General features: G+C 43.0%; 1 protein-coding gene across 2 annotated transcripts in view; it reads left to right on the plus strand.

Moving 5' to 3' along the window:
- HMGCLL1 (3-hydroxy-3-methylglutaryl-CoA lyase like 1) overlaps positions 1-14,544 on the plus strand; it is a 199,066-nt gene that overhangs the window by 156,047 nt on the left and 28,475 nt on the right. Inside the window, exon 10 of one of the 2 annotated variants that reach the window (XM_075340298.1) lies at positions 3,427-3,497. The exons of the other annotated variant lie outside the window; for it this stretch is intronic. Coding sequence (XP_075196413.1) covers positions 3,427-3,432 — 6 coding nt within the window. The 3' untranslated portion in view covers positions 3,433-3,497. Of the gene's footprint in view, positions 1-3,426; positions 3,498-14,544 lie in introns of those variants that run through there. 2 annotated transcript variants of the gene reach the window in all.

Consider the following 14,544-nt stretch of genomic DNA (forward strand, 5'->3'; position numbering starts at 1 on the left):
ATCATCCCCCTTTTGCCCCATTGAAAATTAAAGTATTAAAATAAATAAATAAATAAATAAATAAATAAATACATATTTGGTATCGTTGCATTCAGAAATACCCGATCCATCAAAATATAAAGTAAATTATTCTGATCGGTAAACGGTGTAGCGTCAAAAAAAATTCCAAATGCCAAAGTTAAGTTTTCTTAACAGGCGATCAAAATGTAGCATGCGTGCAAAAATGGTATCATTAAAAACATCAGCTCAAGATGCAAAAAAATAAACCATCTTTGAGCTATAGATCCTAAAAAAATGAGAGCTCTACAGGTTGCGGAAATAGCGCAAAACGTGTGCCACTTTTTTTGGACAATCTGATTTTTTTTACCCCTTAGATAAAAGTAAACCTATACATGTTAGTTGTCCACGAACTCGTATCGATCTGAGGCATCAGACTTACACATCAGTTTTACCATATAGTGAACACAGTGAATAAAATACCTAAAAAGAATCATGCAATCGCACTTTTTTGCAATTTTTCCACACTTGGAATTTATTTGCCGTTTTCCAGTACACTACAGTCAGGGCCAGAAATATTTGGACAGTGACACAAGTTTTGTTATTTTAGCTGTTTACAAAAACATGTTCAGAACTACAATTATATATATAATATGGGCTGAAAGTGCACACTCCCAGCTGCAATATGAGAGTTTTCACATCCAAATCGGAGAAAGGGTTTAGGAATCATAGCTCTGTAATGCATAGCCTCCTCTTTTTCAAGGGACCAAAAGTAATTGGACAAGGGATTCTAAGGGCTGCAATTAACTCTGAAGGCGTCTCCCTCGTTAACCTGTAATCAATGAAGTAGTTAAAAGGTCTGGGGTTGATTACAGGTGTGTGCTTTTGCATTTGGAAGCTGTTGCTGTGACCAGACAACATGCGGTCTAAGAAACTCTCAATTGAGGTGAAGCAGAACATCCTGAGGCTGAAAAAAAAAGAAAAAAATCCATCAGAGAGATAGCAGACATGCTTGGAGTAGCAAAATCAACAGTCGGGTACATTCTGAGAAAAAAGGAATTGACTGGTGAGCTTGGGAACTCAAAAAGGCCTGGGCGTCCACAGATGACAACAGTGGTGGATGATCGCCGCGTACTTTCTTTGGTGAAGAAGAACCCGTTCACAACATCAACTGAAGTCCAGAACACTCTCAGTGAAGTAGGTGTATCTGTCTCTAAGTCAACAGTAAAGAGAAGACTCCATGAAAGTAAATACAAAGGGTTCACATCTACATGCAAACCATTCATCAATTCCAAAAATAGACAGGCCAGAGTTAAATTTGCTGAAAAACACCTCATGAAGCCAGCTCAGTTCTGGAAATGTATTCTATGGACAGATGAGACAAAGATCAACCTGTACCAGAATGATGGGAAGAAAAAAGTTTGGAGCAGAAAGGGAACGGCACATGATCCAAGGCACACCACATCCTCTGTAAAACATGGTGGAGGCAACGTGATGGCATGGGCATGCATGGCTTTCAATGGCACTGGGTTACTTGTGTTTATTGATGACATAACAGCAGACAAGAGTAGCTGGATGAATTCTGAAGTGTACCGGGATATACTTTCAGCCCAGATTCAGCCAAATGCCGCAAAGTTGATCGGACGGCGCTTCATAGTACAGATGGACAATGACCCCAAGCATACAGCCAAAGCTACCCAGGAGTTCATGAGTGCAAAAAAGTGGAACATTCTGCAATGGCCAAGTCAATCACCAGATCTTAACCCAATTGAGCATGCATTTCACTTGCTCAAATCCAGACTTAAGACGGAAAGACCCACAAACAAGCAAGACCTGAAGGCTGCGGCTGTAAAGGCCTGGCAAAGCATTAAGAAGGAGGGAACCCAGCGTTTGGTGATGTCCATGGGTTCCAGACTTAAGGCAGTGATTGCCTCCAAAGGATTCGCAAACAAAATATTGAAAATAAAAATATTTTGTTTGGGTTTGGTTTATTTGTCCAATTACTTTTGACCTCCTAAAATGTGGAGTGTTTGTAAAGAAATGTGTACAATTCCTACAATTTCTATCAGATATTTTTGTTCAAACCTTCAAATTAAACGTTACAATCTGCACTTGAATTCTGTGGTAGAGGTTTCATTTCAAATCCAATGTGGTGGCATGCAGAGCCCAACTCGCGAAAATTGTGTCACTGTCCAAATATTTCTGGACTTAACTGTATATAGTAAAACTTATGGTTTCTTTTGAAACTACAACTAGCTCCACAAAAAACAAGCCCTGATATGGCAAGATTGACTGAAAAATAAAATATGTCGGTTCTTGGAAGAAGGGGAGCAAAAAAAAAAAAAAAAAATTCGGATGCAGTGAAGGGGTTAAATTAATAGAAACTATCAGTACTCATCATGTAGGACCAGGGCTTCCTCCCCTAGCTAATTGGCACCCTATGTAATCACGGACTGTCGATTGTTACAATGGCAACCAGAGGTCAAAGAGACGTTCTGTCAGTGTCAGGATGACGGGTGTAATGCATTGTCATGCATTTGCACAGCAATGTATTATACCATCAATCAGACTAATAAAAGTTAAAGTCCCATAGAAGGACTAAATAAAAAAGTTTAAAAAAGTTTAAAAAAAAATGTGAAAACAAAATGTGAAATAAATTGAAAAAACATAAAACAAAGACCAAAAAACTAACAATTTTTATACCAATAAATATATATTTATGTAAAAAAAAAAAACAAAAAAAAAAACTAAAAAAGTACACATATTCACAATATTTAACCCCTTTAGTGAGCACCTTAAAAGATAAGTAAAAAGTATGTCAAAAACAATTTTTTTCATCATATCGTCACTAATATGCAATCAAAAAGTCCCATGTAAATGGATTAGCTAAAAACAGCTTCTTGTCCTGAAAAATGCAAGCACCCACTAAGTTAAGTGATAGGAAAAATAAAAAAAGCTATAGCTCATAGAATAGAGTGATGCAAAAACAATTGTTTTTTTCTATAAAATAGTTTATTTGTAAAAGCAGCAAAATATAAAAAAAATTGTATAAATGTAGTATCGCTGTAGTCATACTGACCCAAAGAATAAAGCTGTTTTATCACTTTACCACATGATAAACAATGTTAAAAAAAAAAACAAAAAAAAAACACACATTTTCTGAATTGCTCTTTGTTCTTTCTACCTCCCAAAAATTTGAATAGAAAGCGTTCAAAAAATATTAAGGGCCCAAAAAGAGTACCAATAAAAACGTCAACTCATCCTGGAAAAACAAGCTTTCACATGGCTGTCGGCAGAAATATAGCAATATTATAGCTCTCAAAATATGGTGATGCAGAAACTTTTCTTTGTAATAAAAGTGTATTTTTTAGTATGTAATAGTAACAAAATATAAAAAAAGATATGTATTGTATCTCTTTAACTTTGCAGACCTGAAGAATAAAGCAGTCTTATCACTCATACTGCATGGTGAACAGCATAAAAAACTAAAATAAAAGCAATTCTTGACATACTGTTAATTTGTTCATTCTTCCTCCCAAAGATCGTAGAAAGGAGCTGCTCACATTTATCCTGCACTTTATATTGAGTGCTTACACCAGCATTTACATGTAAATCCTTAAAATCCGCAATTCATACAAACCCCCTGAGTGAACATTCACTGTACTGAAGCATAAGGAGTGATTTTGGACTCTCTGTAGCCTATAATCTGTTAGTGTCTGACTTTTTAAGCATTCATAACACTGCAGTTCACCATTTTTTTTTGCACTTTTGAAAAGACAGACACCGCTGAATAGAGGCCAGATGGAGTCAACAGTCAACTACTGTCTCCTTATAATAAAATGATTTGTCAGGGTTGTCATCTGAATCACGTCATTTGGAAATTTAAATGGAAACCCCAATTTAAGTGATTAGCATAGAGCACAGGATAAATGTGATCCAAAATTTTATAGTCATATGAAAAAGTTTGGGCACCCCTTTTACTGTTAACCTTTTTTCTTTATAACAATTTGGGTTTTTGCAACAGCTATTTCAGTTTCATATATCTAATAACTGATGGACTGAGTAATATTTCTGGATTGAAATGAGGTTTATTGTACTAACAGAAAATGTGCAATCCGCATTTAAACAAAATTTGACCGGTGCAAAAGTATGGGCACCTCAACATAAAAGTGACATTAATATTTTGTAGATCCTCCTTTTGCAAAAATAACAGCCTCTAGTCGCTTCCTGTAGCTTTTAATGAGTTCCTGGATGAAGGTATATTTGACCATTCCTGTTTACAAAACAATTCCAGTGTAAGGTGTTAAATACTGTTTGTATAGTCTAGTGCAAGGGTACAAGGGAAACACAGACACAGGTTTGCTAAACAGTTCGTGTATTACTTCATACAAGTAAGTGCACAAAACATGAAGGGTTAAACAGTTGCAGGGTGCAGAGGCTGGGAACAAATTAATCAGGAATGGATCCTCAAAGTTCAGCAGAAGTGTCAAAGTATAATTCAGTCTCTCTTACTGTACTTGTAAACGTCCATGGCAGAGCAGAAGGGTTCCTGTGTGAACACGAGTTCCAGGGATCCAAAACAGACTATGGCAGAAAAGTAGTTCTTCCAAAGACTTCAGGCGATCAGGTTACAGGCAGGCTGCTAACAGGATTCAGAAGCACTGGTCCATCAGCTGAGATGGCTTAAGCAGGTAATTGGCAGGGAACAAGGCGGGAACATAGAAGCTGAGGAATCCATATTGATTGAGGGCAAAAGTGAGGGCAACAGAACAGGAAGCAAGATGGCCTACAAAAAAAAAAAAACAGATTAAAGCAAAATGACAAAACAAGGCAAAAAGTCAGAACCTCACATTACTCCCCCCTCAGGGACGGCCACTGGACGACCCCAGACCAGGCTTGTCTGGGTATCTCTGATGGATCTGGCGGAGTAAGCGGGGAGCATTGATATTGTCGACTGGTTCCCAAGAGTTGCCTTCCGACGAGTAGCCCTGCCACCTAATCAGGTACTGTAGCTGATTTCTGTGCAACCTTGAGTCCAGGATTTTCTTCACTACAAATTCTTCCTGACCATCAATTAACACTGGATCAGGAGGGGAAGGAGAACGTCCAGGAAATGTATTAGGTACTGCTGCCTTTAGGAGAGAAACGTGAAACACAGGATGGATTCTCATAGTTCTGAGCAGTTGAAGATGACAAGCCACAGCACTTACAATCTTAGTGATCTTGTAAGGTCCAACATACTTTTGTCCCAACTTAGATGATGGAATTCTCAACTTAAGGTTTCTGGTTGATAGCCAGACCAAATCAAGTATCTTGAAGGCTGGTGCAGGCTTACGAAACTTATCAGCTGCTTTCTTATACCTCTCTTGAGCCGATCCCAGGTTCTCCTATAGAAGATCAAGATTCTGCTGTAGCGAAGAGATTCTGTCAGCCACAGCGGATAAGGGCGAATCTATGGGAAGGCGAGGAAGAATATTAGGGTGATAGCCCAGATTAGCATAAAAAGGAGACTGTTTAGTGGAGGCGCTCTGAGAGTTGTTATATGAAAACTCAGCCAATGGGAGTAGATCCACCCAGTCATCTTGTAGATGGCAGATGAAACAGCGGAGATACTGTTCCAAGGTCTGGTTGGTCCGCTCAGTTTGTCCATTTGTCTGGGGGTGAAAGGCAGAAGAAAGATTAGCTTTGATGTCTAATGCCTTACAAAAATTCTGCCAGAACTTGGAAATGAATTGCACCCCTCGATCAGAAATAACCTCATCTGGTACTCCATGCAGACGGAACACATCTTGAATAATTAGGTCAGATGTCTGTTTTGCAGTGGGTAAGCCGACACAGGGGATAAAATGAGCTGCTTTCGTTAAACGGTCCACCACCACCAAAATAGTGTTCTTCCCTTGGGAGGTTGGCAACTCTACAATAAAGTCCATTGCAATGGAACCCCATAGACGGGATGGAATAGGTAGGGGCTGTAATAGACCTGTAGGTGAAGAACGTGGAATCTTGAATCTCGCACAGACTTCACATGAAGTAACGTAATTTTGAACGTCTCTTCTGTAAGTGGGCCACCAAAAGAAACTAGAAAGGAACTCTTGAGTCTTTAGAATTCCTCTGTGTCCATCCATTTTTGAATCATGAACGAGTCGCAGTACTCTCAATCTGACTGCCTCAGGTATGTACATACGTTGCCCTTGAAACCACACACCATTTTTGAAGACCAGATTTACTTCATCAGAAGGATTTGCTAGCAAGGAATCTGAATATGCCTCCTTGATGTCGATGAGTAAGTCTTGATTATGAATCACTCCCAGGAATCTGGAAGAATTGTCTTAGGAGGCATGAATGGAATGGTGTCAGTCGAGAAGATCCTAGACAGAGCATCAGCCTTCCCATTGCGTGACCCAGGCCTATAGGAAATTACAAAACTAAATTGATTTGAGAAAAGGCTCCAACGAGCCTGGCGAGGAGTCAAGCATTTGGCCGACCTGATAAATTCCAGATTACGGTGATCAGTCAGGATGATTATCTGCTGTGCCGCTCCCTGAAGAAGGTGTCTCCATTCCTTGAAGGCAGCAATAATGGCCAGCAATTCTCTATTTCCCACGTCATAGTTTCTTTCCGTTGAACACAACCAGTGGGAAAAGAAAGCACAGGGATGTAAAACATTATTCTCACCTGTCCTCTGTGAGAGTATGGCACCAATGGCGCAGTCCGATGCATCCACCTCTACTATGAAGGCAAGTTCAGGGTTAGGATGCACTAAGATAGGCGCTGAGGTGAATTTATTCTTCAAAAGGGAAAACGCTTCTTGGTCTTGAGGCGTCCAGGTGAAAGACTTCTTACGGGTAAGTTGTGTGATAGATGACACTACCTCAGAAAAGTTCCTGATGAAGCGCAGAACCTCCTTTACATTTTGGGAGCTGGCCAGTCTTTGATGGCTTGAGTCTTGCTTTCATCCATGCTTATTCCCTGTGAAGACATTACGTACCCCAAAAATTGAATCTCGGTCCAATGGAATTCACACTTTTCCAGTTTGATATAAAGATGGTTCTGTCGAAGGCGCTCCAATACCATCCTCACATGTCTATGATGTTCATCTGTGGAGTTAGAAAAGATTAAAATATCGTCTAGATAAATCACCACAAATGTATCCAAGAGATCCCTGAAGATATCATTAACTAGATGTTGAAAGGTAGCTGGGGCGTTACACAGGCCGAACGGCATAACTAGATATTCAAAATGTCCATAGCATGACCTGAATGCAGTCTTCCATTCATCCCCAGGTCTAATGCGGACCAAATTATAGGCCCCACGGAGATCCAATTTAGAAAAAATCTTTGCATGCCGAACGCTTTCTAATAATTCAGGGATCAAAGGCAGTGGGTAACAGTTTCTGATTGTGACCTTATTGAGCTCCCGATAGTCTATGCAGGGCCTAAGAGAGCCTTCTTTCTTTTTCACAAAAAAGATGGGTGCACCTGCAGGAGATGAAGAGTGGCGAATGAAGCCCTTGGCTAAATTTTCATCTATATAGTCCTTCAATGCTTTTAACTCTGGTCCAGCCAGGGGGTAAATTTTGCCAAAGGGTATCTCAGCACCAGGTAAAAGTTCAATTGGACAGTCATAGGGACGGTGGGGGGGGGGGAAGCTGGTCAGCGTTCCGCTTATCACACACATCCGCATACTCACAGTATATTGCTGGTAGCTCGGAGACTGGTGTGGGTATCTTAGGGGCTGAACAGACTGAAACCCCAGGACTTATCTGCTTCTGAGCCTGCAGCCATGGCAATCCTAGGATGATGGGAAAATGGGGAGAAGAGATTAGCATAAAAGACAGTCTCTCTTGATGATTGTTACCCAGGAGAACCTTCAGGGGCTCTGTCTCCTGATCCACTGGTCCAGAGGTTAACAGTGAACCATCCACAGTCTCCATCTGTACAGGAATAGTCTTCTTCACAGAACGTATCCCATGTTTCTGGGCAAAGGAAATGTCCATAAAATTGCAGCTTGCTCCGTAATCAATAGAGATGAGCGAACCGGTCCCGGTTCGGCTCGAGGTCGGTTCGCCGAACGGAGGTCCCGTTTGAGTTCGGCTCGTCGAACGTTCGACGAACCGAACTCGAACTGCATAGGAAACAATGGCAGGCAATCACAAACACAGAAAAACACCTAGAAAACACCCTCAAAGGTGTCTAAAAGGTGACAAACATCTCAAACACATGGGAAAGTGACAAGGACATATACTCATGCGAAAACAAAACAGCTGGACAAGGAAAAAGAGGAGGAGACACAGATATAGGCATGGCACGCCCTTCTAAAATCATGTAAAACACCGCAAGGTGACTCCAAGCATAGTCTCCCTTTTTTTCCAAAAATTGGGCCCCACACACACCCACCCATTCAGTGGCAGCAGTTGTGCCCCAGTTGTACAATTCACAGCTAGATTTGCATCAAGCACATTCAAAAATACGCCATTCTTATCCGTCCCCAGGATGACACCGGGGTAGGTAGCAAAGTCTTTCCTGATCCCAGCTCTGTTCATCTTGGCTTCTTTTAAAAACACAGCAAGCAAGGGTTACTCTAAGCGGAGTCTCCTTTTTTTCCAAAAATTGGGCCACACAGACACCCACCCCATCAGTGGCAGCACTTGGGCCCTAGTTGCAAACAGGATGTTTTGATTTGCATCAAGCACATTCAAAAATACGCCATAATTAACCGTCCTCAGCATGACACCGGGGTAGGTAGATAAAGTCTTTGCTGACCCATGACTTGTTCATCTTGGCTTCTTTTAAAAACAATGTAAGCAAGGGTTACTCCAAGCGGAGTCTCCCTTTTTTTCCAAAAATTGTGCCCCACACACACCCACCCATTCAGTGGCAGCACGTGTGCCCTAGTTGTACACTTCACAGCTAGATTTGCATCAAGCACATTCCAAATCCACAAGCATTTACTCTCCCAAGGATGACACAGGGGTTGTAAATTCCTTCTGGATCCATGACTTGTTCATTTTGATGAACGTCAGTCTGTCCACATTGTCACTGGACAGACGCGTGCGCTTATCTGTCAGCACACACCCAGCAGCACTGAAGACACGTTCAGAGACAACGCTGGCAGCTGGACACGACAAAATCTCCAAGGCGTAAGTGGCGAGCTCTGGCCATTTTTCTAGGTTTGAAGCCCAAAAGGAGCAAGGCTACAGTTGCACAGTCATGGCATCGATGTTCATTTGGAGATACTCCTGTACCCCCTGACGCCGAATAGTGTTTAGCGTGTGCTCCAGCATGTAAATGACTGGAATTGTCATGCTGATAATGGCACTGTCAGCGCTAAACATATTCGTCGCCATGTCAAAACTGTGCAGAAGAGTGCATAGGTCCTTGATCTGAGACCATTCCATCAGCGTGATCTACCCCACCTCTGCATCTCGTTGGCCAGGCTATACGTCATAACGTATTGCACCAGGGCTCGGCGGTGCTGCCACAGTCGCTGTAACATGTGGAGAGTCGAATTCCAGCGTGTCAGCACATCGCATTTCAGGCGATGAACCGGCGGGCCGAATGACTTCTGGAGCGATGCAAGTCGGTCAGCTGCGGCGGTTGAAAAGCGGAAGTGAGCAGAGAGTGACCGTGCCCTGTGCAGAAGCCCATCTAGGCTGGGATAGTGGGTTAAAAATTGCTGGACAACAAGGTTCAACACGTGAACCATACAAGGCACGTGTGTCACCTTGCACCGGCGAAGGGCAGCACCCAGGTTTGCAGCATTGTTGCACATGGCCTTCCCTGGCTGCAGGTTGCGTGGAGACAAACATATACGATACTCGGACCGCAGAGCTGACCACAACTCAGCTGCTGTGTGACTCTTATTTCCAAGCCATTTCAAGCTAAAGATCGCCTGATGCCATTGAGCTCTGCTGCCAGCATAGTAAGGAGGTGTGCAGGATTCCTTGTGCGCAGTTGCAACTTGGGTGGCCTAACCAGGCAGGCTTGGGGCGGAGGTGGAGGACCCAGATGAGGTTGAGGAGGCAGAACCAGTGAAGGAACTTCGACATACAGAGGATTGACGCACAAGTCATGGGGACGGCAAGACTTGTACAGCAGACCCTTCTCCATCTCGCACCATAGTTACCCAGTGCCCAGTCAGCGACATGTAACGCCCCTGTCCATGCTTACTGGTCCAAGTATCGGTGGTGAAATGCACCAGGTCACACACAGAGTTTCTCAAGGAAGCGGTGAGGTTGTGTGCGACATGCTGGTGTAGCGCAGGCACACCTTTCTTGGAGAAGTAGTGGTAACTGGGCATCTGGTACTGGCGCACTGCGACGGACATAATGTCTCGAAAATCCTGTGTCCACCAGGTGGAAAGGCAGCATTTCGGTTGCCAAGAGCTTACAGAGGGATAAAGTCAACCTCTTAGCTTTGTCAAGGCTCGGAGGAAATGGCCTTTTATTTGTCCACATCTGAGGGATCGAGATCTGGCTGCTGTGTGGAGACGGTGGTGAGTAGGGTGTCCCTGCAAAACTGCAGGTCTGTGAGGAAAGTGCAGGCAGAGACATGATGTTGCCTTCATCCAAAGTTGGTACTCTCCATGTCTGAGAGAGCTGTACACCAGCACTTGTTTCCCCTTCCAAACCAACTGACTACCTACCAAGCAAACTGCCTGTTGTGGTTAAAGTGGTGGAAGGTCTGAGTGGAAGAACAGGTCTGACAGCTGCCCCCACAGTCATAGAATATGAATAGCGCGCGGATGCACTGGAAGGGGCAGGCGGTGGATGGCCCGCTCCGCTAGGCCGCATTGCAGCACGGTGAGCTTCCCACTGGGAATTATGCTTGTTATTCATGTGACGATTTATGGAAGAAGTTGTCAAACTGGTGAGGTGTTGGCCTCTACTTATAGATTGCCGACAAATTTTACAGATCACATGATTTGGGAGATCCTTTGCAAGGTCAAAACAGGACCAGGCTAGGCAAGGCTTAGAGGACATGCGACCTGCAGAGCCACCCCGACTTGTGCTCAGAGGCAGATTGATGGCTGAGGATGCACTTGTTGACGTGCTTCCAGTACTCCGACTCTGTCCAGGAAGGCGCAAGGTAACTTCATCGTCAGTTGCATCCTCCTCCATCGCCTCTGGTGACCTCCTCGAGTGCCCGACTGAGGGTTGACAGTATGTGGGATCTAGAACTTCATCATCAAGCGTTGTGTTTGCACTCCCCTCAACCTCAGACCTAACCTCTTCCTGCCCTGACTGAATAGTTAAGTTGTCATCCCAATCTGGTATCTGCGTCTCATCATCATCTGTATGTTCCTCATTGTCTCCACCAACAGGTATTACAGTTTGGGAATGAGGGTCTACATTATGCTCAGACACTTGGTCCTCACGGCCTGAATCAGAGTCACAAAGGTTCTGGGCATCACTGCAGACCATTTCCTGTTCTGTACTCACTGTAGCTTGGGAGCAGACCTCTGATTCCCAGGCTATAGTGTGACTGAACAGCTCTGCGGACTCAGCCATCTCAGTTCCACCATACTGTGCAGGGCGGTTGGAGACTTCAGAGCTGCGAGAAAGCAAGTGTGATTGGGATGACAACTCAGAGGACTGGTGTTTTTTGGATGTGGTAGTTGAGGTGGCGGAGAGGGCACTTGTTGGACCACTTGAGATCCATTCAAGCATTTTCCTTTTTTGGCCATCATCTACCTTTGTTCCAGTTGTTCGTGTCCGTAAATAAGGGAGCACATCGGATTGTCCCTGGTAAGTAGTAGACATCTCTACTACTACCATTTCTGTTACACTATACTCTGCAGGGCGGGTGGAGACTTGAGAGCTGGGAGAAAGCAAGTGCGATTGGGATGACAACTCAGAGGAATGTTGTTTTTTGGATTTTAAAGTTGAGGTGGAGGAGAGGCCACTTACACCTTGGAGATCTTGTCGTGTTCCGCAGCCAGCGTTGTCTCTGAACGTGTTTTTAGTGCTGCTGGGTGTGTGCTGACAGATAAGTGCACGCGTCTGTCCAGTGACAATGTGGACAGACTAACTTTCATCAAGATGAACAAGTCATGGATCCGAAAAGGACTTTACTACCCCTGTGTCATCCTGGGGAGAAAAAATTATTGTGGATTTGGAATGTGCTTTTTGCTAATGTACCTGTGAAGTTTGCAACTGGGGCACAAGTGCTGCCACTGAAGGGGTGTGTGTGGGGCCCAATGTTTGGAAAAAAGGGAGACTCCGCTTCGAGTCCCCTTGCTGTGTTTTTAAAAACGAGCCAAGATGAACAAGTCATGGTTCAGCAAAGACTTTGCTACCTACCCCAGTGTCATCCTGGGGACAGTGAAGGCTGGCGTATTTTTGAATGTGCTTGTTGCAAATGTACCTGTGAAGTGTACAACTGGGGCACAAGTGCTGCCACTGAAGTGGTGTCTATGGGGCCCAATTTTTGGAAAAAGGGAGACTCCGCTTGGAGTCCCCTTGCTGTGTTTTACATGATTTTAGAAGGGCATGCCATGCCTCTATCTGTGTCTCGTCCTCTTTTTCCTCTCCAGATGTTTTGTTTTTGCATGAGTATTTGTCCTTATCACTTTCAAATGTGTTTGTGTTGTCTTGTGAGTTGTTTGTCACCTTTTGGACACCTTTGAGGGTGTTTTCTAGGTGTTTTAATGTGCTTGTGATTGCATTACATTGTTTTCAATGGGGTTCAAGAGGTTCATCGAACGGTTCGCTGAACCGAACTCAAACGCAGCCTCCGTTCGACGAACCGAACCAAACTCGAGCCTCTAGAGGTTCGCTCATCTCTAGTGCGCTGTATTGTTGATTGATGCACATTGACACCATCTGCAGCAAGATGAATCTGCAGGTCTTTGGAGATGGTCTGTGGATTGTCCTTGACTGTTCTCACCATTCTCTGCCTTTCTGATATTTTTCTTGGCCTGCCACTTCTGTGCTTAACAAGAACTGTACCTGTGTTCTTCCATTTCCTTACTATGTTCCTCACAGTGGAAACTGACAGTTTAAATCTCCGAAACAACTTTTTGTGTCCTTCCCCTGAACAACTATGTTGAATAATCTTTGTTTTTAGATCATTTGAGAGTTGTTTTGAGGAGCCCATGATGCCACACTTCATAGGAGATTCAAATAGGAGAAGAGCTTGCAAGTGGCCACCTTAAATACCTTTCCTCATGATTGGATACATCTGCCTATAAAGTTCAAAGCTCAATGAGGTTACAAAACCAATTTAGTGCTTTAGTAGATCAGTAAAAAGTAGTTAGGAGTGTTCAAATCAAGAAATTGATAAGGGTGCCCATACTTTTGCACCGGTCAAATTTTGTTTAAATGCGGATTGCACATTTTCTGTTAGTACAATAAACCTCATTTCAATCCAAAAATATTACTGAGTCCATCAGTTATTAGATATATGAAACTGAAATAGCTGTTGCAAAAACCCAAATTGTTATAAAGAAAAAAGGTTAACATTAATAAGGGTGCCCAAACTTTTTCCTATGACTGTATGTAAAATGTTCCACTAAAAGTTTTAACTCGATCCACAAAAAAGCTTCCCCACATAGGCCTGTCGTCTGTCAATAGAGAAATAGGGGTTTTTCACGATACTGGTAACACAATTGCTCTGGAAAGGTGTTAAAACCTGTGGTACCAAATCCAAATGCACTCCTCCCCCCCTTCTGAGACCCACAGTGTGCCTAAACTGCATTTAGCATCTACATGTTTGGCATTACTGTAGTAAGGAGAGCCCACTTAATTTGTGAGATCTGTGACTCTAGAAGCAGGAGTTTGGCAAAATATACAGGCACTACAATGCACTGGGCACTACAATGGCAGATTTGCAATTTTTATTCAGCATCATCCATTGGTTCTTATTTCTACACAACATCCATTGAGTCAAAATCATCACTACACCTGTAGATAAAGTTCAGCAGGATATAATTTCCAAAATGGGGTTATTTGGGGGGATTTTTATCTTTTAGCACTTAGGGACTCTGTATATGGAGTTTGCAAACTATTCTAGGAAAATATGTGCGCCAAGAGTCAAATAGCGCTCCTTCCCTCACACGTCCCATTGTGTGGCTAAGCGGTACTTTACAGCCACATGTCGAGTATTGCCATGTTCAGCAGATATTGTGTGACAAATGTTACCATTTTTCAATGTGCCAATGTAAAATCTGGGGTTACAACAAAATTTTCACTACCCAATGGTATAAAATTCTATAACAAATATATATCAATATGATCACTGCATCCCTAGATTAACTCATTGAGGGGTGTAATTTATAAAGTGTATTTACTTATGGGGGATGTTCTGGCACCTCAGGGGCTCTGCCAATTTACCATGGCACCCGCAAATCATTCCAGCAAGATCTGCACTGCAATGTGGCACTCCTTCCCTTCTTCACTTTGCACTGTGCCTCAAAAGTAGTTTTCGACCATATAGTGTATGAGCATACTCAGGAGAAATTGCATAACAAATTGTATGGCCCATTTTCTTCTGTTACCATTGTGAAAATAGCAGAAAGTAGTAGAGATGGGTTTTCAAAAGCCGCACC

Source organism: Anomaloglossus baeobatrachus, chromosome 3, assembly GCF_048569485.1.
Source record: "Anomaloglossus baeobatrachus isolate aAnoBae1 chromosome 3, aAnoBae1.hap1, whole genome shotgun sequence".
Taxonomy (NCBI): domain Eukaryota; kingdom Metazoa; phylum Chordata; class Amphibia; order Anura; family Aromobatidae; genus Anomaloglossus; species Anomaloglossus baeobatrachus.